The sequence below is a fragment of the Somniosus microcephalus genome, chromosome 6, assembly GCF_052327205.1.
Source record: "Somniosus microcephalus isolate GS21.2 chromosome 6, FLI_Smic_1.0, whole genome shotgun sequence".
In the NCBI taxonomy this organism is placed as follows: domain Eukaryota; kingdom Metazoa; phylum Chordata; class Chondrichthyes; order Squaliformes; family Somniosidae; genus Somniosus; species Somniosus microcephalus.
Genome location: NC_140992.1, coordinates 244,091,718 through 244,116,715, shown reverse-complemented (window position 1 = coordinate 244,116,715; position 24,998 = coordinate 244,091,718). Strand labels below are relative to the sequence as shown.

At 45.2% G+C, this 24,998-nt stretch overlaps 1 protein-coding gene across 4 annotated transcripts in view; it reads left to right on the top strand.

Moving 5' to 3' along the window:
* The window catches only part of piezo1 (piezo type mechanosensitive ion channel component 1 (Er blood group)), a 398,994-nt gene that overhangs the window by 124,922 nt on the left and 249,074 nt on the right, over positions 1-24,998 (top strand). For all 4 annotated transcript variants that reach the window (XM_085991680.1, XM_085991683.1, XM_085991682.1 and 1 more), the window contains exon 2: positions 12,211-12,306. In XM_085991680.1, coding sequence (XP_085847806.1) covers positions 12,211-12,306 — 96 coding nt within the window. The remainder of the gene's footprint in view (positions 1-12,210; positions 12,307-24,998) is intronic.

Below are 24,998 nucleotides of genomic sequence, written 5' to 3'. Positions count from 1 at the left end.
AGGCAGCATCTGTGGAGAGAGAAACAGAGTTTCTCTCCGTTTCTCTCTGCATAGATGCTGCCTGACCTGCTGGGTATTTCCAGCATTTTCTGTTTTTATTTCAGATTTCCAGCATCCGCAGTATTTTGCTTTTGTACTCGAAGTACTGTAATGAAGTCTCCCTGGAGAATAATCAGTGGTGTTCTGAACGCTGGTTGAGGTTGAAAGTGCACCACCCACTTAACATTCCTGATAATTAGACAACCTAGTGAGCCACCCATATCCCTGGGCAATGGTGAGTAACCCAGCATTTTAATCATTAAGCAGTCATTAAAATGATTATGCTTGGAGACGAGATCATTTTTAGTTGCTGTTTATATATTATTTCATTTGTGAGGTCCTGTGTTTCACCAATTTGGGCTAAATATATGGGCCCAGAATTTCTTGGAGACTTGTGCCATTGGTGCATCTACGGCATTAGCTTTGTTTTCCGGTGCAAAAGTTCCAGGGAATTATGCTGTGAGTTGCGCAATTATTCATGCCGCGCCATAATATCCTGGGACTTTTGCACCGCTCCGCTAATACCCTTGACGAAACAATGAAAAGTTGATTGTCATAGCTCTGTCCTCCAGTCAAGTTGATGATTGCGAATTTCCTGGATTTATTCTAGTTTTCTCGCCGCAGCCACTCAAACTCAAAATTAATGGCGCAAGTGAATTTATTTAAATTCATGAGTTCAAAATAATTGATAAAGTAAAATAAAATCTCTTGCTCTTTGTTGATATATTTAATTAGCTAAAACCCATCAAAACACGACGACTTCTTCATCATTGTGTGTTATGTTTAGTGTGTACTGTGTGCACGATGTAGGACACTGAAGTGCCTGTACATGCCATTGATGAAAGTGGAGGGGGGTTGGGGGGGGGGGGGAGCAGGGCGGTGAGGAAGAAATTTGTTTAGGCCCGAAATGGTTGGCATGCTTGCAGTTCGAGAAGCTCCAGAAGCTCACGGTCTGAGGTTCATCCGAAATTGGGCCTCGGGCCTCATCTGAATCATTCCGGCGAGCTGCGGGTAACTGTTGGGCCTCCTGAGGTAGCCTGACAGTTTCCTCTGGATTAATGTGGGCTGTCTGTGATACCGGCAGAAGCCCTCCAGTAGGTTCTTGGAGGGCAGGGGAGGTGAATGGGAGGGGCTGAGCATGGGCCGGTAGAGGCCCGCAATAGTGCTGTGTAACTGGGAGGAGCTCTCCTGCAATAAGGTAAGTTGAAATGAAAAAATCTACTGTTCAGTTGGTGGCATCCTTCTTTAAAGACTTCTGGTTAGGCGGCCGAAGGAACCAGAACAGCAAAGCAAGGTTCCTTGGGCCGCCTAACTAGTTCTGACCAGTTTGGGAGAGGGCGGGGTCCTTAAGCAGGCAATAGGCTTCTTTCCTGTTCAAGGGGGCTGCCAGGGACACCTGAATATCATCCAGGCTAACATAGCATCGGATTTATTTCAGGCCATCTTGAGGCGCAGGACATAGCCTCGCAGAATTGGACCTTTTTGCCACAGTTTCATGCCCGAGAAAACTGCTGTAGATCCAGAACACTAAATTATATCTAGTTTTATGTTTTTAATATATTTTTATATTATTTTTTAAATCCATTGTATGACCTCTGAAGACTCTGTGGAAACAAGACCAGTGTGTCTGAGGGAGTGGAGTACTTTTTGAATACTGTAATTAAAAAAAGTGACTTACGGCTCTTATCTTGAAGTGAACAGAAGAAAAAGTTCTAAATATGACTACAGATATGCGTGGGAATTGCTTTACAACAGACTGGTTGGTTCCTATTCCCTTGCAGCTAACTGTTAATATAAGTCCTCCAAAAAGAGGTAAGACTGTAGAAACGTGTATGTGCAAATGAGTCAGTGAATTTATAGCCCTGATTTTAAACTAACCTGCCCGGTGCGAACAAGGGGTGGTGGGTGGAGGTGGGGTGGGTGGGGGTGGGATGGTTCAGGTCATTCGTCCCTTTTTAGATTTTGCCCAATTTTATGTTCCAATCACTTCATTGGAGCCTAAAATTGAGCGGAGTGTAAAACAGCATCTGACCCAAGCCTGCCTCATTCCCGCCAGGCAGGTAAGGTTAAATTTGTGTCTTTAGTAGGATCTAGATTGGGATGCTATTGGGTATAGAGTGTCTGCAGTAGCTGACCAGTTGTATACTTTTCAGGTCTGCAATATATTTGGGATTTAAAAACAAAACACAAATTAAATAAATGAAAAGTTATCTGCACGGCCCAACAATTTGCAATACTTCATTATTTATCTACAACTGAAAGGCCCTTTGCAGCTGCTGATTTGACTAAAGACTAATTCATATGGGCAGTATTCAAAAACAAGGATAATTTTCCCTTTCTTCTACACATTTCGTAACTTGTAATGAATTGGGAACCGTCGTAGGCTTCCAGTTTTCAAATCTGATTCAATGAGCTTTAGCCTTAAACACTGTACCTTATGAAGTGCTGTGGTGTCTTTAGTTGGCGTCTGTGAGCATTTACAATGTTGAATTAACAACTTTTCCAAAAAGCTACTTAAGTTGTATGGTCATTGCTATTTTATAGCCTAATTAACAATTGATGCCCTGAGCAATTAAAGATTCCCAATTACAGCATGATTTCTTGAACTTTCGCATTAATTGAAAATGGACGTACCATGTGGATGGAATTAATTTTAGTTGCAGAGCGGGAGCGAGGAAAGTGTGCACCAAACAAAGGAATGCCTTACTATTCACTCATATTTTCCATGAGAAGAAAAAAAACTGCACTCTGGAAGCTGTGCTTCCTGATTCATTTTGTCATTTATGGCAGCCTGTCTGCTGCAGCCAAAAGGGCAGAGGGGAATTTTCCATCTTCCTGGTCTATATGAAAGACCCTTTAATTCTTGGGCATGTGTTTTTTTCTGCCAGTTTTCTTATTAAAACATATTGATGTACCTGAATGATGTAGAAATATTAAAAACCACCAAATAGCTGAAAACCACCAAAACTCTGGATGAGCTGCATTTAAAAAGTATCTTCAACATTCTGCTAAGGTTCTGCATTAATATTCAGAATCTCAGGGTGCAATCTTGCCAGCCCTGGGGAGGCGGGTATGGAGGCGGGACTGCCGGGAAATGACAGAATTTGGGGGCGGGGAACCCGCCTCCGTGCCATCTTGCCAGGAGGTGGGTAACTGGGTCCTGTCCCCTTGGAGGTGGGAAGGTGATTAGTGCCACTTATCTGCTTGTTAACAGGCAGTTAACAGGCAGATAAGAGGATTATCCCCATTTTACCCACAAAAGTGCGGGCTTCTCGAAGGCTCCGAACCCTGCCAGGGTCACCGAGGCGAGTAGTGGATCTGCAGGGGTCGGAGGGGTCCAAAAGTGTGCTGTGGAGGTGAGTGATGGGTGCACGTGTGGAGAAGTGAGTATCTGAGGTAAGTGGAAAGTGTTAGAAAAAGTGTATTCACCTTTGTTTCTTCCTGCAGGCTTCAGTCAGTGGGTATGCGGAGAGTCTCGCACCTCCGCGGCAGAGATGACAGATGGCCGTTGCATTCTCCAATGCAACAACCATCTAATTTCTGCAAAAGAAAGAGGTTTGTTGAGGTCTTGAAATCAAGAACTCATCAAACTACAGAGAATGTCAGTGTTTGACAGCTTCACAGAGTTAATAAAAGTCTGGTATCCGTAAAAGTGACCATGAAGCTCATGAAGCTATCGGATTGTTGTAAAAATCCAACTGGCTCACTAATGTCCTTTTATGGAAGGAAGACTGGAGTCACAAATAGGACGCAGTCTTCCTTGTGACTCTTAACTGCCTTCTGAAGTGGCCGAGCAAGCCACTCAGTTGCATCAAACTGCTAAAAAGGAACAAAGAATAAAACCAGATGGACTACTTGGCTGCGACCTAATGCAGTCGACTCTGTGAAGTCCTCCTCACTAACGCCTGGGGACTGGTGCCAAAGTTGGGAGAGCACAGACTAGTCGAGCAACAGCCTGACAGTTATACTCACAGAATCATACCATTATCTCAGGCCCTTCAAAAAAAAATATGTTCCAAGAGAAAAATATGGATTGAAAAAAGAGAATATAGTATTTTTTGGTGTCATGTTAGGATAGAAATAATCTATTGTGGAGCATAAACACTGGCTTTGACCAGTTGGGCCGAATGGTCTGTTTCTGTGCTGTAAATTCTACGTACGTCTACGTAGTTCCTATCTCTTGCATTTTCCCAGGGTAACATGTAAATTACTATTAGCATTATCTTATCAAATGGGCAAAGTGCTCTAATCCTTTTTTCTGACTAGTGAAAACAAATCCCAGTGGAATATACAGGTTCAGAACCCATCAGTACATTTACTAATCAGACTTAATTTCAGGCAGAAGATTTTGTGAAGAACTTAACGAAGTACGTTATTGTATAGTAGAACAGTCTGAACGTAAGAAATAGGAGCAGGAGTAGGCCATTCGGCCCTTCAAGCCTGCTCCGCCATTCAATGGCCTTATCGCCATATCCTTTGATACCTTACTAGTCAGAAATCTATCGACTTCTGTTTTGAATGTACCCAATGACTGAGCCTCCACAGCCCTCTGGGGTAGAGAATTCCAAAGATTCACCACCCTCTGAAGAAATTTCTTCTCATCTCAGTCCTGAATGGCCTACCCTTTGCCTTGAGGCTGTGGCCCCTGGCTCCAGACTCCCCAGCCAAGGGAAACATTCTCCCAGCATTCATCCTATCAAGCCCTGTAATAATTTTGTATGCTTCAATGAGATCCCCTCTCATTCTTCTGAATTCAAGAGAATACAGGCCTAGTTTACTCAATCTCTTCTCATACGACAGTCCCGCCACCCCAGGAATCAATCTCGTGAACCTTCGTTGCACTCCCTCTATGACAAGTATATCCTTCCTTAGGTAAGGAGACCAAAATTGTACACAGTACTCCAGGTGTGGTCTCACCAAGGCCCTATGTAATTGGCGTAAGGCTTCTATACTCCTGTACTCAAATCTTCTTGTAATGAAGGCCAGCATACCATTTGCCTTCCTAATGGCTTGGTGCACCTGCACATTCACTTTCAGTAACTCATGTACAAGGACACCCAGGTCCCTTTGAGCATCTGCATTCCCCAATCTTTCACCATTTAGGAAATACTCTGCCTTTCTGTTTTTTCTACCAAAGTGGATAACTTTGCATTTATCCACATTATATGCCATCTGCCATGTTCTCGCCCACTCACTGAGCCTGTTGAGATCCCCTTGAAGCCTCTTCACATCCTCTTCCCAACTGACACTGCCACAGTAAGTCGAGAGACCCAGTGATATCGATTTCTCTTGTTCTGTTCAATATGTACCATTGAGTGAGGTTGACTCTTGTAAGAGCAATTCCAATATGCTAGGACCAAAATTACTTCTGTCAGGAAGTACTTCATGAGGAATATCTTTTGGTAGTAATAGACCATATTTTTAAAATATATTTGTTCCTGGGATGTGGGCATCGCTGGCAAGGCCAGCATTTATTGCCCATCCCTAATTTTTTTTAATTCATTGATGGGATGTGGGCGTCGCTGGCTGGCTAGGCCTGCATTTAGTGCCCATCCCTAATTGCCCTTGAGAAGATGGTGGTGAGCTGCCTTCTTGAACCGTTGCAGTCCATATGGTGTAGGTACACCCACAATGCTGTTAGGAAGGGAGTTCCAGGATTTTGGCCCAGCGACAGTGAAGGAACGGTGATACAGGTCCAAGTCAGGATGGTGTGTGGCTTGGAGGAGAACTTGTAGGTGGTGATGTTCCCATGCGTCTGCTGCCCTTGTCCTTCTAAGTGGTAGAGGTCGCGGGTTTGGAAGGTGCTGTTGAAGGAGCTTTGGCGAGTTGCTGCAGTGCATCTTGTAGATGGTACACACTGCAGCCACAGTGCGCCGGTGGTGGAGGGAGTGAATGTTGAAGGTGGTGGATGGAGTGCCAATCAAGCTGGCTGCTTTATCCTGAATGGTGTCGAGCTTCTTGAGTGTTGTTGGAGCTGCACTCATCCAGGCAAGTGGAGAGTATTCCATCACACTCCTGACTTGTACCTTGTAGATGGTGGAAAGGCTGTGGGGAGTCAGGAGGTGAGACACTCGCCGCAGAATTCCCAGCCTCTGGCCTGCTCTTGTAGCCACAGTATTTATATGGCTGGTCCAGTTCAGTTTCTGATCAATGGTAACCCCCAGGATGTTGATAGTGGGGGATTCAGCGATGGTAATGCCATTGAATGTCAAGGGGAGATGGTTAGAGTCTCGCTTGTTGGAGATGGTCATTGCCTGGCACTCGTGACGTGCAAATGTTACTTGCCACTTGTCAGCCCAAGTCTGAATGTTGTCCAGGTCTTGCTGCATATGGACACGGACTGCGTCAGTGTGGTAAACCACTGTATTGTATATTGCCACCTCTGGGTGGCGCTGTGTATGGAGGCATGCCTCAGCTGACTCCACCCACCACTGTGTGGGTTTCGTTCAGACTTGTTCAGTCACTCACGAAGAAGCATGGTCTCTTCTTAGCTAATAAAAGCCTTATTCATCTCTTCTTTCGACTCGTCATCTCTTCTTCGACTCATCACCTTTTATGAAGTAATTGATAAGCGTATCAATTTTATTAGCTAAAAGTTAAATGGCGACACCTGAGGAGCAACAACAGCAACGGATACAGCAGACATTGCTGAGAGCCCTCAGACCACCACGCCTGGACCTCGACCCTCAAGAGGTGGGTGCATCAGCCAAGTTTGAACACTGGCTGAGCTGCTTTGAATCCTTCCTCGCAATCTCACAGGTTACAGAGGAGGATCACAAACTGAAAATTTTGACCGCCCAGGTGAGCCATCAAGTATATATGCTAATCCGGGACTCTAATACGTACGTGGCGGCCCTCGAGCTACTAAAAGGGCAATATACGCGCCCAGTGAACACAATTTACGCCCGACACCTCTTGGGATCCCGCAGGCAGCAACCGGGAGAATCGGTAGGGGCATTTGCACGGGCGCTACTGGCACTCTGCAGAGACTGCGATTGTAAAGCGGTAACGGCTGTGGAGCACGCGCAGGGACTCGCCTGTGATGCCTTCGTCAGGGGCCTCCAGTCAGACCACACCCGGCAGAGACTGCTAGAAAGCAAGGAACCCGACCTGAAGACGGCCATTGCCCTTGCGCTCTCGTTAGAGGAGGCCCACCGAAACCTCGAGGCATACCCCCGTAACGGCGCCGAGACATGGCAATCGAAACCGTGGGACACGGGACCGCCGCCCCCGGCACCAACCGCTGCAGCGACCCAACCGAGACAGCAGCCTCCGGTAAGAACTGCTTCGATGCCCAGTAACCAGGCCCAAAAATGCTATTTCTGTGGCCAGTTAAAACATCCCAGAGCGCACTGCCCAGCTAAGACAGCTACCTGCTCGGGCTGCGGGAAGAAAGGCCATTACGCTAACGCCTGCAAGGGGAAGCCAGCCAGCAGCGCAGCGTGCGGGCCGTGGGAGCAGCCATCTTATCCGCCATTTTGTGTACCCCCGGCCGCATGGCATCCGCCGCCATCGTATCCAACGCACTCAACCGCCATTTCGTCACCGGAACCGACCACCGTCTCGGCGGATGACTATAGTGACTCACTAAGCCACATACTGGCCTCCGTGACGCTGGATCAAGCCCTCCCTCACCATCTATCCAGCTCCATGATGGATATCGCGGTAAACGGCCGCGCCACCAGTTGCCTGATCGACGGCGGGAGCACAGAGAGTTTCGTCCACCCCGACACGGTACGTAGCCACTCCCTCACGATTCTGCCAACGCACCATCGCATTTCTATGGCGTCCAAGTCCCAGTCAATGGACATCAGCGGCTACTGCGTGGTGACCCTGTCAGTAGGGGGCACTGAATATAAAAAATTTAAACTGCTAGTCCTGCCCCGTCTTTGCGCTGCCGTCCTGCTAGGGTTGGATTTTCAGTGCCACCTTAAGAGTGTCACACTAGCATACGGTGGACCCCTCCACCCACTCACAGTCTGCAACCAACAACTTTTAAATCGCCCGCTGCAAACCACCTGCAGCCTTTCCACATTAAAAGTCCCCCCCCCTCCCCTGTTCGCTAACCTCACCCGCGACTGTAAACCCATCGCTACCAAAAGCAGGCGGTACAGTGCCGGGGACAGAGCTTTTATCAGCTCTGAGGTGGAGCGGCTATTGAAGGAGGGCATTATCGAAGGTAGCACTAGCCCCTGGCGAGCCCAGGTTGTAGTCGTTAAAACCACTGCAAAACGCCGCATGGTAATCGACTACAGCCAAACCATAAACCGGTACACCCAGCTGGACGCGTACCCCCTCCCTCGCATATCTGATATGGTCAATCAGATTGCGCAATACAAAGTATTCTCCACCATCGACCTTAAGTCAGCGTACCACCAGCTGCCCATCCGCCATGAGGACCGCCAGTATACTGCCTTCGAGGCAAACGGCCGCCTCTACCACTTCCTTAGGGTCCCCTTCGGCGTCACCAACGGGGTTTCGGTCTTCCAAAGGGAGATGGACCGAATGGTTGACCAGAACGCGCTGCGGGCAACCTTCCCCTATTTGGATAACGTCACCATCTGCGGCCACGACCAGCAGGACCACGACGTTAATCTAGCAAATTTCCTCCGTACGGCCCAACGGCTGAACCTAACGTACAATAAGGAAAAATGTATGTTTCACATCAAGCGCCTGGCCATCCTCGGCTGCGTGGTGGAGAACGGAGTCATCGGGCCCGACCCCGACAGAATGCGCCCCCTAATGGAGCTACCCCTTCCCCACTGCCAAAAAGCACTGAAGAGATGCCTGGGGTTTTTCTCCTACTACGCCCAGTGGGTGCCCCTCTATGCAGACAAAGCCAGGCCCCTCATCAAAGCCACCTCCTTCCCCCTGACACCAGAGGCGTGTGCAGCCTTCACTCTTATCAAGAACGATATCGCGAAGGCCGCAATGCACGCGGTGGATGAGTCCATCCCCTTCCAAGTGGAGAGCGATGCCTCCGACTTCGCCCTAGCCGCGACCCTTAACCAGGCGGGCAGACCCGTGGCCTTTTTCTCAAGGACCCTCCAGGGCCCCGAGACGAGACACTCCTCCGTCGAAAAGGAGGCCCAGGCTATTGTAGAAGCGGTGTGTCACTGGAGGCATTACCTGGCCGGGAAACGATTTACCCTGCTCACTGACCAGCGTTCAGTAGCTTTTATGTTTAATAATAAGCAGAGGGGTAAAATCAAGAACGACAAGATCTTGAGGTGGAGAATCGAACTCTCCACCTACAATTATGATATCTTGTATCGGCCAGGGAAACTCAATGAGCCCCCAGATGCCCTATCACGTGGTACATGCGCCAACGCGCAGAGTGATAGGCTGCAGTCCCTCCACAATGACCTCTGCCACCCGGGGGTCACCAGGTTTTTCCATTTTATCAAATCCCGTAACCTGCCCTACTCCATCGAGGAGGTCAGGACCATGACCAAGAGCTGCCAAATCTGCGCCGAGTGCAAACCGCACTTCTATAGGCCGGACAGAGCAAGCCTGATCAAGGCCACCCGCCCCTTCGAACGCCTGAGCGTCGATTTTAAAGGGCCCCTCCCCTCCGCTGACCGCAATGTGTACTTCCTCAACATAGTTGATGAGTACTCCCGTTTCCCCTTTGCCATCCCTTGCCCAGACATGACCAGTACCACGGTCATCAAGTGTCTGAATGACATCTTCGCTCTGTTCGGGTTCCCCAGCTATATACATAGCGACAGGGGCTCATCGTTCATGAGCGACGAACTTCGGCAGTACCTGCTAACAAGAGGTATCGCCACGAGCAGGACCACCAGTTACAACCCCCGGGGGAACGGCCAGGTGGAAAGGGAGAACGCGACGGTTTGGAAGGCAGTCCTCTTAGCACTAAAATCTAAGGGCCTTCCGACCTCCCGCTGGCAGGAGGTCCTCCCTGCAGCGCTCCACTCCATTCGGTCACTGCTTTGTACTGCCACTAATGCGACCCCTCATGAGAAAATGTTCGTTTTCCCCCGGAAGTCTACATCGGGAACCTCGCTACCAGCATGGTTGACTTCTCCTGGGCCCGTCCTACTGCGGAGGCACGTGAGGACGCATAAAACGGACCCCCTGGTCGAGCGGGTGCACCTCCTACACGCCAACCCCCAGTATGCCTGGGTGACATACCCAGACGGGCGGGAGGACACGGTCTCCATACGAGATCTCGCACCCTCGGGTACCCCTGAATTACCACCGTTATCCCCCTTACCACTGTTATCCCCCACCACCCCTCCCAACCCAACCCCTGCAGACGGCATGCCAAAGCCCCAGGAATCTTCGCCAACCACCCAGACACCAGACCCGACGTCGGATGCTGCAACACCACCGCCGCCACCACGACGATCAGGACGTCAGACAAGGCCTCCTGATAGACTTAACTTGTAGTACCCTTCACCCCGCCGGACTTCACATTAAACAAGGGGTGAATGTGGTAAACCACTGTATTGTATATTGCCACCTCTGGGTGGCGCTGTGTATGGAGGCATGCCTCAGCTGACTCCACCCACCACTGTGTGGGTTTCGTTCAGACTTGTTCAGTCACTCACGAAGAAGCATGGTCTCTTCTTAGCTAATAAAAGCCTTATTCATCTCTTCTTTCGACTCGTCATCTCTTCTTCGACTCATCACCTTTTATGAAGTAATTGATAAGCGTATCAGTCAGTATCTGACGAGTCTCGAATGGTGCTGAACAGTGTGCAATCATCAGCGAACATCCCCACTTCTGACCTTATGATGGAGGGAAGGTCATTGATGAAACAACTGAAGATGGTTGGGCCTAGGACACTGCCCTGAGGAACTCCTGCAGTGATGTCATGTGATTGAGATGAATGACCTCCAACAACCACAGCCAACTTCCTTTGTGCTAGGTATGATTCCAACCAATGGAGAGTTTTCCCCTCGATTCCCATTGACTTCAGTTTTGCTAGGGCTCCTTGATGCCACACTCGATCAAATGCTGCCTTGATGTCATGGGCAGTCACTCTCGCCTCACCTCTTAGATATAGGAACATACATTTTCTAAATAAAAACTCTATAAATTGTCGAGACTTTCTGAAGCTACAATGAAATCTATTTTTTTTAAGATTTGGATATAGTGCCGAGATGATTCTGTCTTCTTTGTCTGTAGTATCTATATATTGGAACTGATATATATTTATTATGAGGAATAGCTGGGTCTTGGTGGGAATGAAGTTCCATTGAAATTAATGGGGAAAAATTTGTCATGGATAGAACTTGTTCATAAATAGAGAGATTTCATTAGGATTCAGAACAAAATAATAGAAAATAAATGCTTTCTCAGCATGACTTTTTTTTTGATGCGTGCAAAAGATATGTAAAATTTGAGGAGAAGAGGGCCTCGAAGTGAGCCAAGTGGAACTGCAAGCAACATTTTATATGATTCATCCTAGTTCTTGGGTTAGGTTGTGTATAATGAATGTTTCCCCCTTTCCTTTTATAAATAGCATCAGAAAAAAATCTAGCACCACTAAGAGTATCTTATTTTCCTCATTCCTACAACAGCTGATTACTTTTGAACTACCAGAGCAATAATGCAAAGTTGAACTCCTCATACAAACTAATTTACTGTTCTTGAAAAATGCATTTGCCAGTTCTGCTTCAATAAAATTCTGATATCCTTGGGTCCAGCACCATTACATAATTAACATTTGTAACCTTTTGCTCCATGACTGTTTTATGCTAAGCAGGAGCTGTTTTCAGTTTGGTTATTATTGATGGTTGCCTGACTTTGAAGGCAATTATTTGTGCATGAAATTACTTGCTGATATCATAGCCTGTGACAGCCTTGATGCAAGGCAACAAATAGGAAATGAAGTGAGAAGACCACGTAGGTCTGAGTCTATTTTATTAAGTGCTTACTAGAGGAGTCAAGCAGTTGATATCAGTAAATGCTTATTTGTGACAACGCTGTAGTCCATAAACGTGGGGAGCAGCACTGGAAGGCAATACCATAAAACGAAACTAGTGTTGTTGCCTTCAGTCCCTGTAATCTTTCAATCTTATGACCACTATTCGTATTATTTTATTTGTAAAGCTTATTAGATTGGTTGACATGTAGAACTGAGGATATGCTAAAATACTGCAGTCTAAGGTCTAAAATTTGTATTTATTTTCCCTTTGCAGCCTGCCTCTTTCGATACAACACCTTGTCCTTGATTTACCTATTGTATCTGTTGCTGCTTCCACTGTTCTTTGGCCCCAGCGAACACACTGTGCGAGGTAAGCTCTGATAGATCTTGTTTTTTTTTATATATAAACCTCATTACTATGAACTCCAGGATCAGGTAAGTGGCTTCTTGAATCAAGGTTTAAATGCTTATACGACTGTTTTGAGAAGAGCAAAATTGAGTTCTCATTTACTGGAAGTAAATAATAGGAGTTTCTACCAACTACATTTGATTATATGTTTATCAGTCATTTTGGTGGCAGATGAATTGCAGAAGCAGTAAAACTACATCTTAAATGAATAAACTGTTTGCTTTAAGTGCAATCTATTACTAGCGCTGTTTATTTTTAGGACCGTGGAGTTCAGGTTGTTTTGCGGTTTGGACGAACTTTTGGTCCTGGCATCAAAGATTCAAACTAGTTTGAAATGTTTCATGGTAGCATAACTGTGCCTGGTAATAACAAATGGCAGGTTTGTGCAGTTATTGAAGCCTCAAATGAAAAGGAGTCTGTCCAATATTCTTGTAATTTATGAGTTTAATTAATTCAGGTACGCAATGAAGGAAACTACTAAGATCTAATTGTTGCAGTTATGGAGTGTATCTAAGTTGGACATGATATTGCAGTGGCTGCATAGGATCCAGACAGAAATTAATATATAAATACAAAAGCCATCATTTTTTTCAATTTAAATATTTGCTTGCATCATGTTTAGCCCACTGACACAGTGCAAATACATTGAAAGAGTATGAATGAGCTGAGATTTATGTGTGCAGTGCAGTGACTCCTTGAGGCTCAGTGATTTACTGAGGCTATTGTATGTTTCAAATCCTTTGTTTGGCTTAATTAAGTCATTAAAATATATATATATATATTCTCATTTCAGTTGTAATTAATATATCGGTTGTCATAGACTTGATTTATGTAGCAGTGAATCTCGCTGTATAATTGTTGGTACTTAATGTCACAATAGACAGGCATGTCAAAGTTTCTGGATCAGAGCCAACTTAAAGAGACTGTTGTAGAAGAATTCCTTTCATCTAGTTTGCACAATGAAAATTCTGACAAGGCGCCAATCAGTTGCAGAAGGCTGTGTAGGTTTACATTTTTTTTAAATTATAAATCTTGTGGCAGTGCTGAAGTGCCAAATGTCCCTGGTTGTCCAACCTGTCTGCGAGCTGTATTGTCACGTTCCAACATACCCACAGCAACATCTTAGTGCTGCAGAATAGAACACTTTCTTAACTTTGGCACCCAATATTAGCATTAAGCAATCTCAGATCAGGTGTAGTACATCTATATTCACATGGTTAGGCAGAGTATACTTGCCCAGAAACACGTTTTAATCTCAATCTCTTTAGAGTTGTACACCATGTTGTTTCTCCCCATGTGCTACAGTATGAATTTTCACATGTCTGAACTCCGCCATCTTTCGGACCTCTTTTAGTGTGATTACTACCTTTATGCAAATTTGTGCTGAATTATAAATATTTTGTGCTGTGGGATCATGCCCCCCAGGTACTGAGTTGGGATTTCCTAAACTCATTGGCCTAAAAATTGCTCTCAAAATAACAGCGAGGCTAATAGTGCTCGCTGTTATTTATGTGCAAATGCCACAACAACTTCAGGCAAGGGCAGATACGCGACTAAATGCAGAAATTGGGAAGTTGCTATTGCAGGCGCGCTGCTCTGCCGTTAGCTTCATGAAAACGGCATCTTATTGTCTGCCTCACCATTGAAATGCATTGGGTGGCGTGAAGTTGCACTGTAGATATGAAGTAAATTCGCCACAGAAAGTTAAGTCAAGTCACTTCAAGTCTAAGTACCCTTTTAACAACATGATAAATGGTAATTACTGCCAGTCAACCTCTCTGGCACGGAAAATTCGCTATTAAAAATGTAGAGTCTCATTCCTTCAGGTTTTAATTGTTATTGATTTCTTTAAAAAAGAATTAAATTAAATCCAATCTTTCTTTCCCTCTATTTCATAGAATTATAGAAATCTACAGCACAGAAGGAGGCCATTCGGCCCATCTTGTCCATGCCAGCCGACAAAGAGCTATCCACCCTAATCTCACTTTCCAGCACTTGTCCGTAGCCTTGTAGGTTACGGCACTTCAGATGCATATCCAAGTACTTTTTAAATGTGATGAGGGTTTCTGCCTCTACCACCCTTTCAGGCAGTGAGTTCCAGACCCCCACCACCCTCCAGGTGAAAACAATTCTCCTCAAATCCCCTCTAAACCTTCTACCAGTTACTTTAAATCTATGCCCCCTGGTTATTGACCCTTCTGCTAAGGGAAATAGGCCTAGAAATTCACTGGCGCCAGGGCGTCGGAAGTACCGCCCCGGAAGGAGTCGCGAACGCCCGCTGGAAATTCAGTTTCAGCGCCCCAAACGGAAGCGCGGCGCTACTCGAGGCGCCCCGCATCCCTCTTGGGGCGCTGCAACTGAAAATCGCAGCACAACGTGCCGCAGCGCCACACGCTGCGGCACGGCGCACTGCGGTACTGCAGGCCTTCATCCCCTTCTTAAAGGGGAGGGGCCTGCTGCAGCGCGATTGGCGATCGAGTGCCGGCAAAAGAGCCCGGCACCGAGGAGAAGTGCCGGGCTCTTGGGACACAGCCGGCACAACGTGGGGGGGGGGGGGGGGCTCAGGAGGCCAGGGACAGCGGCGCGAAGAGGTGCTGACAGGCGGCCAGCAAAAAAAATGGCCGCCCCGCACCTCAGTGCCTCTACCGCCGCAGGTAGGCCCCCCTGAACTGGTCACAAATTGCGACTGGCGTTAAAGCAGGGGGCGCTACCAAATTTGGCGATCGGGGCGGTAGCGAGGCGCTGCACACACCGATGACGTCATCGGTGGCGGCGCTGCGCTAACGGCTAGCGCCGCCATTAGCGCCCTGCTAAATTTAGCGGGAGGCGTGGCCAGTGGCGCAAAACCCACTAAGTGTCCTCTTTTGGGCGCTAACGGGTGGCGCAGCCCATTGAATTTCTAGGCCATAGTTCCTTCCTATCCACTCTATCTAGGCCCCTCATAATTTTATACATCTCAATAGGGTCTCCCCTCAGCCTCCTCTGTTCCAAAGAAAGCAACCCCAGCCTAGCCAATCTTTCCTCATAGCTAAAATTCTCCAGCCTAGGCAACATCCTCTGTACCCTCTCTAGTGCAATCACACCCTTCCTGTAATGTGGTGACCAGAGCTGGCCTTTCAGGGAGTGCACACGGGTGATTTCAGTTCTGCATGATTTTAAATCCAGAATGTACAAGATGTGAAGTAAAATGTTTTCTTTTTGGATTGCTGTTGGTCTTCATTCTTAGTTATGTAAGAGGAACACCCGTGAACTAGTAGTGTTTGAGGCCATTCAGATGGCAGGTGTAAGGACTGGGTCAGATGGTAGCAGGGGCTGTTGGTGCACTGAGGAGAGGAAGGATTACTCAAGAGAATCTCTCCAATAATTTCTTGCCTTACAGCTCTGGCAGCATTGCTCGGTCATGGTCTTCCTCACCATCCTATGCTATATCGCCCCATCTTCTTTCTCCACTTATTCCTCCTGTGGCAGCTCTAAGAGTTGGCCTCTCTGGATGGCATAATTATGGAGCGTACAGTAAACCACAAAAAAGCTGGCGAGCTCATGACTGAAGTACTGTAGTACTCCAGACCAGACCAGACCAGACCAGTCCTCGGAACCTTTGAGGATGCCTGTGGTTTGCTTATTGTGAGCTCTTGTTCTTGTGTGGCTCTCATTGTATCGGTTCTCTGCATCTGCGCCCAGGTTATTGACCCTGGGGTCATGAGCCAGCTGTAGAGGAGGTACCCTCTTTCTCCATGGAACCAGCCTGATACCCGCTGGTCTAGGTGGAAGATAGGGAGGATTGAGGACTGATGTAGAATGAATGCATCATGGCTTTTGCCAGGAAACCAGGCATGAACATGCATTATCAGCAGCCTGTGGTCACATACCAGCTGCACGTTCAGGGAGTGGAACCCTTTCCTGTTATAAAACATGGCTGGTTCATGACCGGGAGAATGCAAGGCAACATGTGTGCAGTCAGTTGTTCCCTGCACCTAAGGGAAATCTAGCAATGTGGTCAAATCCGAGAGCGCTCTCTTCCTGATTGGCAGCCTCTATGGGGAAAAGTGATGTATTGCTATCTCCTTGCAAAAAGAACACCTGTCACCTGCCTGATGTTACTGATGCCACCTGTTGCAGCCTGGCAGAGCATGTGGCATTGAAGTTGAGGGCCACTGTTACCTTTACAGCCACAGGCTGTGCTGTGTGTTCACCGGTGTTTGGATCCAATTCCTATTGCAACAGGTAACGTAGGTCTGTGACTGCCTGCCTGCTAAGGTGGAGCCTTATGCACTGCTCCTCTGTCATGTTCAGGTATGACATTCTGTTCCATTAAGACGTGCATCCTGTAAGTCCTTCTGTGGTCTTCTCTCTTTTACCTTATTCTTTGAGCCTCCACAGTTCTGTGCTGCCTTGCTTGCTGCTGCTGATCACCCTCCTGGTATGGCAGCCTCAATGGAGATCTCATCATTGCCATGTTTCCGACAACTACTGCAGCTAACAAAGTACGCCAAAAGTCAGTTCTCGAACTGCTCTGTACGCTCAAAAATGCCCATATTCAACAAAAACAGCCAAAAAATAGCTCCAGAAACCTCAGCAGCCTAAAACGACTATCCAGAGACTTGCCTTAATGGAGGTGAAGATCCCTTTAAATACTGCCGTTTCAGACTGCTTCCTGAGTGCTCCAACCATGTCTTGCTGGGCGGGCTTAAGTATGAACGAATCTATAATCCCAGGCATCAATTTCCCTAAAGGGTCCTAATTTAAGCGCAGAACTCCTATTTACATATTATAATCAGCCCAGCCTTCATTTCAGGCAGCCGCCAGGGACGCCGAAGGAATGTCCAAACCAATATGGTGGCGGCTGCATTTCTGGTGGGGGAACTACCACCACAAAATTGGTAGGTTTAATGCCCATTTTACACCTGAAAAATGGGTATAACGCAATCGAATTTCTACCCCTATAAGTCAATAGTCTAATCTCGGTGTTCTTTTGTAACCCTTTCCTATTTAGTGTCAAGTCACCCACCTCTGCCCTGCATATCTTCTAAATGCACTTTCGTATATCCATTATTTTCTTTCTTAACCACTTTTATTTGGAAAATACTGAAATTTTTACAGCAAAGGTAACTATAAGGAAGTTAAAATTGTTGTTTGTGTATTCATACCGTTCAAATTTCTTAAAAAAGGATGTAGGAATTAAAAAGTTCAATGGAAAAGATTCTTATACTCTTCTAAAATGCCAAAATGGTTTTGGACTGTTTGGCGCATTTGGTTTTAAATATGTAGCTGTTCACACTTCCGCTAGATGTGGAACAATTTGATTATGTTGCATGTTAAATTCAATTTGTTGTGAATACCTTATGTGCTTTCATCATGAAGATTTTATGCTATTATGCTCCAAGAATGTGTCAGAGGCTGGGTATTCTGTGGCGAGTGTATCACCTTCTGACCCCCCCCTTTCCACCATCTACAAGACACAGTCAGGAGTGTGATGGAATACTCTCCACTTGCCTGGATGAGTGCAGCTCCAACAACACTCAAGAAGCTCGACACCATCCAGGACAAAGCAGCCCGCTTGATTGGCACCCCATCCACTCCCTTAAACATTCACTCCCTCCACCACTGGCATACCGTGGCTGCAGTGTGTACCATCTGCAAGATGCGCTGCAGCAACTTGCCAAGGCTGCTTCGACAGCACCTCCCAAACCCGCAACCTCTACCACCAAGAAGGACAAGGTGCAAGGGAACACCATCACCTCTAAGTTCCCCTCCAAGTCACACACCATCCTGACTTGGAAATATATCGCCGTTCCTTTCATTGTCGCTGGGTCAAAATCTCTAACAGCACTGTGGGAGTACCTTCACCACACGGACTGCAGCGGTTCAAGAAGGCAGCTCACCACCACCTTCTTGAGGGCAACTAGGGATGGGCAATAAATGCTGGCCTCGCCAGCGATGCCAACATCCCAGGAACGAATAAAAAAAAATTGAGTTCTATAATGGCTCAAAACGGTGGCATAGTGGTTAGCACTGTTGCCTCACAGCACCAGGGACCCGGGTTCAAATCTGGCCTCGGGCGACTGTCTGTGTGGAGTTTGCACATTCTCCCTGTGTCTGCGTGGGTTTCCTCCGGGTGCTCCGGTTTCCTCCCACAGTCCAAAGATGTGCGGGTTAGGTTGATTTGGCTATGATAAATTGACCCTTAGTGTTAGGGGATTAAATACGTGGGGTTACGGGTATAGGGTGGGATATGTGTCGGTGCAGGCTCGATGGGCCGAAATGGCCTCTATCTGCACTGTGGGGATTCTGTGATTCTGTGAAAACATAGCATTACAGGAAACTTTCGTTTAACTAGAGATTAAAAGTCCGGAAAGCTCTATCTACCGGCAAAATTCAGGAGCCGTTTCCTATAAGTTTTTTACTTCTCGTTGCTTTTTTTTTTTCCCCAGTCAGGCTCTGCAAGGTCTGTAGCTAAGCAACAGCTTCAGCTAGAGACGCTTGCAGCTGCAGCCGACTGTTTTGAAGCTGTTGCTAAGCAACAGGGTTTGTTGATTCACACGGAGCTGAAAAGCTCTATGTTTTAACATTGCCGCTGGTTTATACGGCAGTTTTGATCTAACGGCACCAGCTCGGTCCCGTCAGTGCCGGATACCAGAAAGTTTCCTGTATTTGGAAGTGAAAAGGAAATATTTTGGAAATTTAGCTATAACTTAATTGAACTGGTGAATAATCAAGATTATTATCAATGGGGTTCATTTTCACTTTTACCGCCAGGCAGAAAATGTGCAGTAGCGGATCGACTGCCCATTTTACACCCCACCCGACTTTCAGTTCCATTGAAGTCAATTCAAACGGAAGTTGAGCGGTGTGTAAACGAGCAGCTGATCCATGACCCATTTTCCACCTGTGAAAATTCACCCCAGCGTGTTGAACGCACACATTCCAGTGTGAAAAACCCCACTGTTCATAGAGGTAAAGCAGAGGGTACAGAAAACATATTTTAAAATCTGCTAAAGTACTGCGATTGTTTATATTGTTATATTCGACGATATGACCTTCCCAGGGATGTTTTGGTGTTATCAGATGTACAGGGAGTTCAGATGGATATTCTACAGAATAATATTCAACAATATTATGCACTGAAATAGTGAAAGTTGTTTAATGGCTTTCTGGTTTTCAGGTTTTTTATGTTTAGTTTTTTTAAATTTTAATTAAATTTTTTTTAAAAGTAAAAAATGGGTAAAAGCACAATAATGTGGTTCACCCTGAAAAGCAAATCTGAGCATGGCAATTTTCTTAATCACGTGTCCACTTGTGCAAACATATCGGCAGAATTTCAAATCAGGCTGCTGGACTTATGGAAAACTTATGGTGAAAATTATTTTGTATTTTGAGTTTTATTGGTGTATTCAGCATAAGCACTGAATTAAGAATTTTACTCAAGTTTTATTGATTCAGCCTAAAGATCTGTGAATTCTATTGATGACATTTGTTCAAAAATAAGTGTTTTATTGGGATTTTTCGACCATTTTTCTACAGAAATGATTTGAACGAAGAGTTATTTTCAAATGCTGTGCTTTAAAGCAAAGTGTCTGAAAGTGGTTAATATGCTAATGGGGTAGACATTGAAGTTGTTTGCCCCAAAGACTGCAAACAATAAGCAATTCATTAGCCTGTCTTAGTAATCGGTAAACATCTTGGGGCAGAATTTCCGTTGTGGTGGGGGGGCGTTTCCCCAATCGTTCACTAACATCAGTGGAAGATTCATGGAAATCTTGTAAAAACAGCATTCTTGCCATTTCACCGGGGATTCTGCTGAAGTTTTGATGGATGGGCGGGAGAGGCCCCACAGATATTAATGGGGCTCACACCCATTGTGTTGGGAAGTCTCTGGTCCTGGCCAGTTGGCAGGGATTGTCTTGCAGTAAACATGGAGAGAAAAACATAGACAGAAACACTCACTGACAGCTCGTATACAGCAAAGCCGGTCAGATTTCAAAACAGACAGCTGCTATGGCAGGCTTTCGCTGTACTCGGAGAATGCAGGAGAGTAGTTGGTTTAAGACTAGCCAAATGGCTGCCTGATTTGGGGAAGAGTAACATGTCCATAATTCTGTATTATTACATGAAGACAAGTTTCACTGGTTTGAATGAAATAATTCCAATCATAACTGTTGCTCTGTATGTTCTGTTAAATAAAGCAACTTAACAATTTATACCTGGCCTTGTCTTACCAGATGTTTTTCAGTACACCTTCAAAAAGTTTAGAGGGGCACCTGTAAAAGAACGTAAATATCTGGTCTAGATCACAAGGGATTGCTATTGTTACACACTTGGGTTTGCATAACTCGCTATTGGGCAGTGTGAGTCTGTTCTGGCGCATATAGCACGGGGTTCCAATTACAGGAGCGACTGATCACTGAACTCAAGAAAGTATGCAGGGGAAGATTTGAATTTGTAATAATAAGCAAGAATTGAAATTCGTCTTATGTGGGAGTTATTAGAACTGCCTGTGCAAATCCCCTTTCATGTCTAAACATTTGCTGCTACGGGTAAATTGATATTTCAAAGAATCTGTATCTAAACAGCGCTAAGTTTTGAAGTGCATTTTTTTCCTTTATTTTTAATTTTACATGAAACTTGTAACAGCAGAGTACCATGATAATTGTGTTTTGAAACTTCTCTGTTTACCAATCTAATAAAGTGTCTTGCATGACGTTTATCATGTGACCTTGCCCTTTAACATGTTGAAATTTTTACAACTTTAAAGCATTTTAAAGTTAACCAATAACTTTTTTTTTACAATGCTGTAAAAATAGTGCTTTGGTTTCAAATATTTTCATGTTTTTGATTGTATTAATTTAAAATAAAATGTAACTTGAACTTTATTGGATAGCTTAGGATATATAAAACCAGCGGTTTATGGATTTCATTTTTAGTCCTTTTAAATTCAGCATAGTTAATGGCTTGTTTTCTGGTGGAAAATCTCAGGAATTAAATGCACCATTATTAACTCCTGACACACTCCTCCACTTGAATTGGAAACTGAAGCCTTCCAACTTTTAAAATGCCCAGGTTTCTTTCATATTGCATCTGCAAACATGCAGATAAATTGTCTGCAAGTTGATATGAATGGGTAGAAAAACATCTACCACATGAATTTCTCTTATTTATACCAAGACTGTCATAAATTCAAATTAAAATGAATTAAACCATACAAATCGCCCAATTTACAATATACTTACAATTCTTCACCAAAACGAACCTTCTTCCCAGTTGTCTTCCTTTACCAGTCATCTTTCCTTATCACTTGTATTCCCATCATCTTCAAAGACAATAGCTCATGTGGTACAGTTTCTTGAGCACTGGCAGCTCCTTGGCACCTTGCCTCAGTGGCCATTCTTCATGTAGTCTATTTGACAGTTACCATAACCAACTTGCATGAAGTATCAGAGGGCAGCCATGGAATTGTACAATAGTCTATGCCTTCAGGAGCGGTGGTGAGTAAACCGGAAGGAATAAGTATATGATATGATCTACCACCTGGCTCACAAGAAATTTTATAGACACTCCAAAGGAATGCTCCAGACGGATGTATTTAAAAAATATGAATTGAAAATTAACCAGTAACAAAGCTAAGTCAAATGAATTGAGTGATCAAGCTCAAAATAGGCATCTTGTTCAAAAATGTTCAATCACTTTTCCTAGTTCATGAGGTAGCGATTGTAAGATACTGGCATGCCATTTGATGGATTTTCTGAGTACAGAGCGTACCAAATGGCTGTTACAAATATGGGTTCTATCTCCATAAAAATGTTGAGTTTTCTTTTTAATGTTGTTTCTAAAAATAAAGGTTTAAAATGGACAATTTGATTATTTTTTATTAAATTAACCTGGACTATCAAATGAACGGATTTAAAAAGAATGTTACACCTACAACTTTAACTCCTGCTGCTGACTGGTGAAACATTCACAGCCCTAGACATGCACGTTAGTCAAATTTGGCTTAAAGGTGCAACTGTATTTAGACACTGGTTTTGCAGTAAGCACTTTCCTTCTGGTGCCATAGTTTCCTTTTCCTACCTTGGTTACATTTATGCAAAAATAAATAGCTGGACAATTTTGGAGGCACTGTACATCACCTGCTTTCCCACCAGATAGTGCAGTGTTGACCACTGCACTCTGTGAAGTGCCTCACAACAGCAAGACTCCCCTCCTACAGGGTGATTGAATGATGATTAGCAAAGTTCATAGCTTGGACTTCTTTCATAGAAGATAGGAGCAGGAGTAGGCCATTCGGCCCCTCGAGCCTGCTCCGCCATTCAATGAGATCATGGCTGATCATCCAAATTCAGTACCCTGTCCCTGCCTTCTCCCCATATCCCTTGATCCCTTTAGCCTCAAGAAATATATCCAACTCTTTCTTGAATATATTTAATGAACTGGCCTCCACCGCCCTCTGTGGCAGAGAATTCCACAGGTTCACCACTCTCTGGGTGAAGAAATTCCTCCTCATTTCAGTCCTAAATGGTTTACCCCTTATCCTTAGACTATGACCCCTGGTTCTGGACTCCCTGGCCATCAGAAACATCCTTCCTGCATCTAGTCTGTCCAGGCCTGACAGAATTTTATAGGTTTCGATGAGATCCCCTCTCAATCTTCTAAACTCCAGTGAGTATAAGCCCAATTGACACAATCTCTCCTCGTACGTCATTCCTGCCATCCCAGATATCAGCCTGGTGAATCTTCGCTGCACTCCTTCCATGGCAAGAACATCCTTCCTCAGGTAAGGTGACCAAAACTGCACACAATACTCAAGGTGCGGTCTCACCAAGGCCCTGTACAACTGTAGCAAGACATCCTTGTTCCTGTACTCGAACCCTCTTGCTACGAAGGCCAACATACCATTTGCCTTCTTAGCCGCCTGCTGCACCTGCATGCTTACCTTCAGCGACTGGTGCACAATAACACCCAGGTCTCTTTGCACTTCCCCTTCTCCCAATCTATTGCCATTCAAATAATAATCTGCCTTCCTGTTTTTGCCACCAAAGTGGATAACCTCACATTTATCCACATTATAGTGCATTTGCCATGTTTCTGCCCAATCACCCAACCTGTCCAAATCGTACTGGAGTTTCACGACATCCTCACAGCTTACCCTCCCACCCAGCTTTGTGTCGTCTGCAAATTTGGAGATATTACATCCAATTCCCTCGTCCAGATCATTAATATATATTGTGAACAGCTGGGGTCCTAGGGCCGATCCTTGCGGTACCCCACTAGTCACTGCCTGCCACTTGGAAAACGACCCGTTTATTCCAACTCTTTGCTTTCTGTCCGCCAACCAGTTCTCTATCCAAGTCAATACCATGCCCCAATCCCATGTGCCTTAATTTTGCATGCTAATCTCTTATGTGGGACCTTATCGAAAGCCTTCTGAAATTCCAAATACACCACATCAACTGGTTCTCCCTTATCTATTTTACCAGTTACATCCTCAAAACATTCCAGTAGATTAGTCAAGCATGATTTACCTTTTGTAAATCCATGTTGACTTTGTCCGATCCTGTCACTGCTTTCCAAGTGCTCTGCTATTACATCTTTTATAATAGACTCTAGCATTTTCCCCACTACCGATGTCAGGCTTACCGGTCTATAATTCCCCGCTTTTTCTCTGCTACCTTTTTTGAATAGTGGGGTAACCTTAGCTACCCTCCAATCCATGGGTACCGTTCCAGAGTCTATCGAGTTCTGGAAGATGACGAGCAATGCATCTACTATCTCTAGGGCCACTTCCTTAAGTACCCTGGGATGTAGACCATCAGGCCCTGGGGATTTATCGGCCTTCAGTCCCATCAATTTTCCTAACACCATTTCCCTACAAATACTGATTTCTTTCAGTTCCTCCCTTTCATCAGACCCTATGTTCCCCGGCACCTGTGGGAGGTTATTTGTGTCCTCCTTTGTGAAGACAGAACCAAAGTATGTATTTAGTTGGTCTGCCATTTCCTTGTTTCACATTATAAATTCCCCTGATTCTGACTGTAAGGGACCTACACTTGACTTCACCAATCTTTTTCTCTTCACATATCTATAAAAGCTTTTACAGTCAGTTTTTATGTTCCCTGCAAGCTTACTCTCATATTCTATATTCCCTTTCTTAATTAATCCCTTTGTCCTCCTTTGTTGATTCCTAAACTGCTCCCAATCCTCAAGATTATTGCTTTTTCTAGCCAATTTATATGTCCTCTCCTTGGATCTTATGCTATCCCTAATTTCCCTTGTTAGCCACGGTTGAGTCACCTTTTTTGTTTTATTTTTATGCCAAACTGGGATGAACAAATTCTGTAGCTCATCCATTCGGTCTTTGAATGTTTGCCATTGCCTATCCACCGTCAACCCTTTGAGTGACATTCCCCAATCAATCCTACCCAACTCGCTCCTCAGACCATCGTAGTTTCCTTTATTTAAATTGAGGACCCTTGTCTCTGAGTCAACTACTTCATTCTCCATCTTAATGAAGAATTCGATCATATTATGATCGCTCCGACCCAAGGAGCCTCGTACAACAAGATTGCTAATTAATCCTTTCTCGTTACATAATACCCAGTCTAAGATGGCCTGATCTCTGTTTGGTTCCTCGACATATTGGTCCAGGAAACCATCCCGTA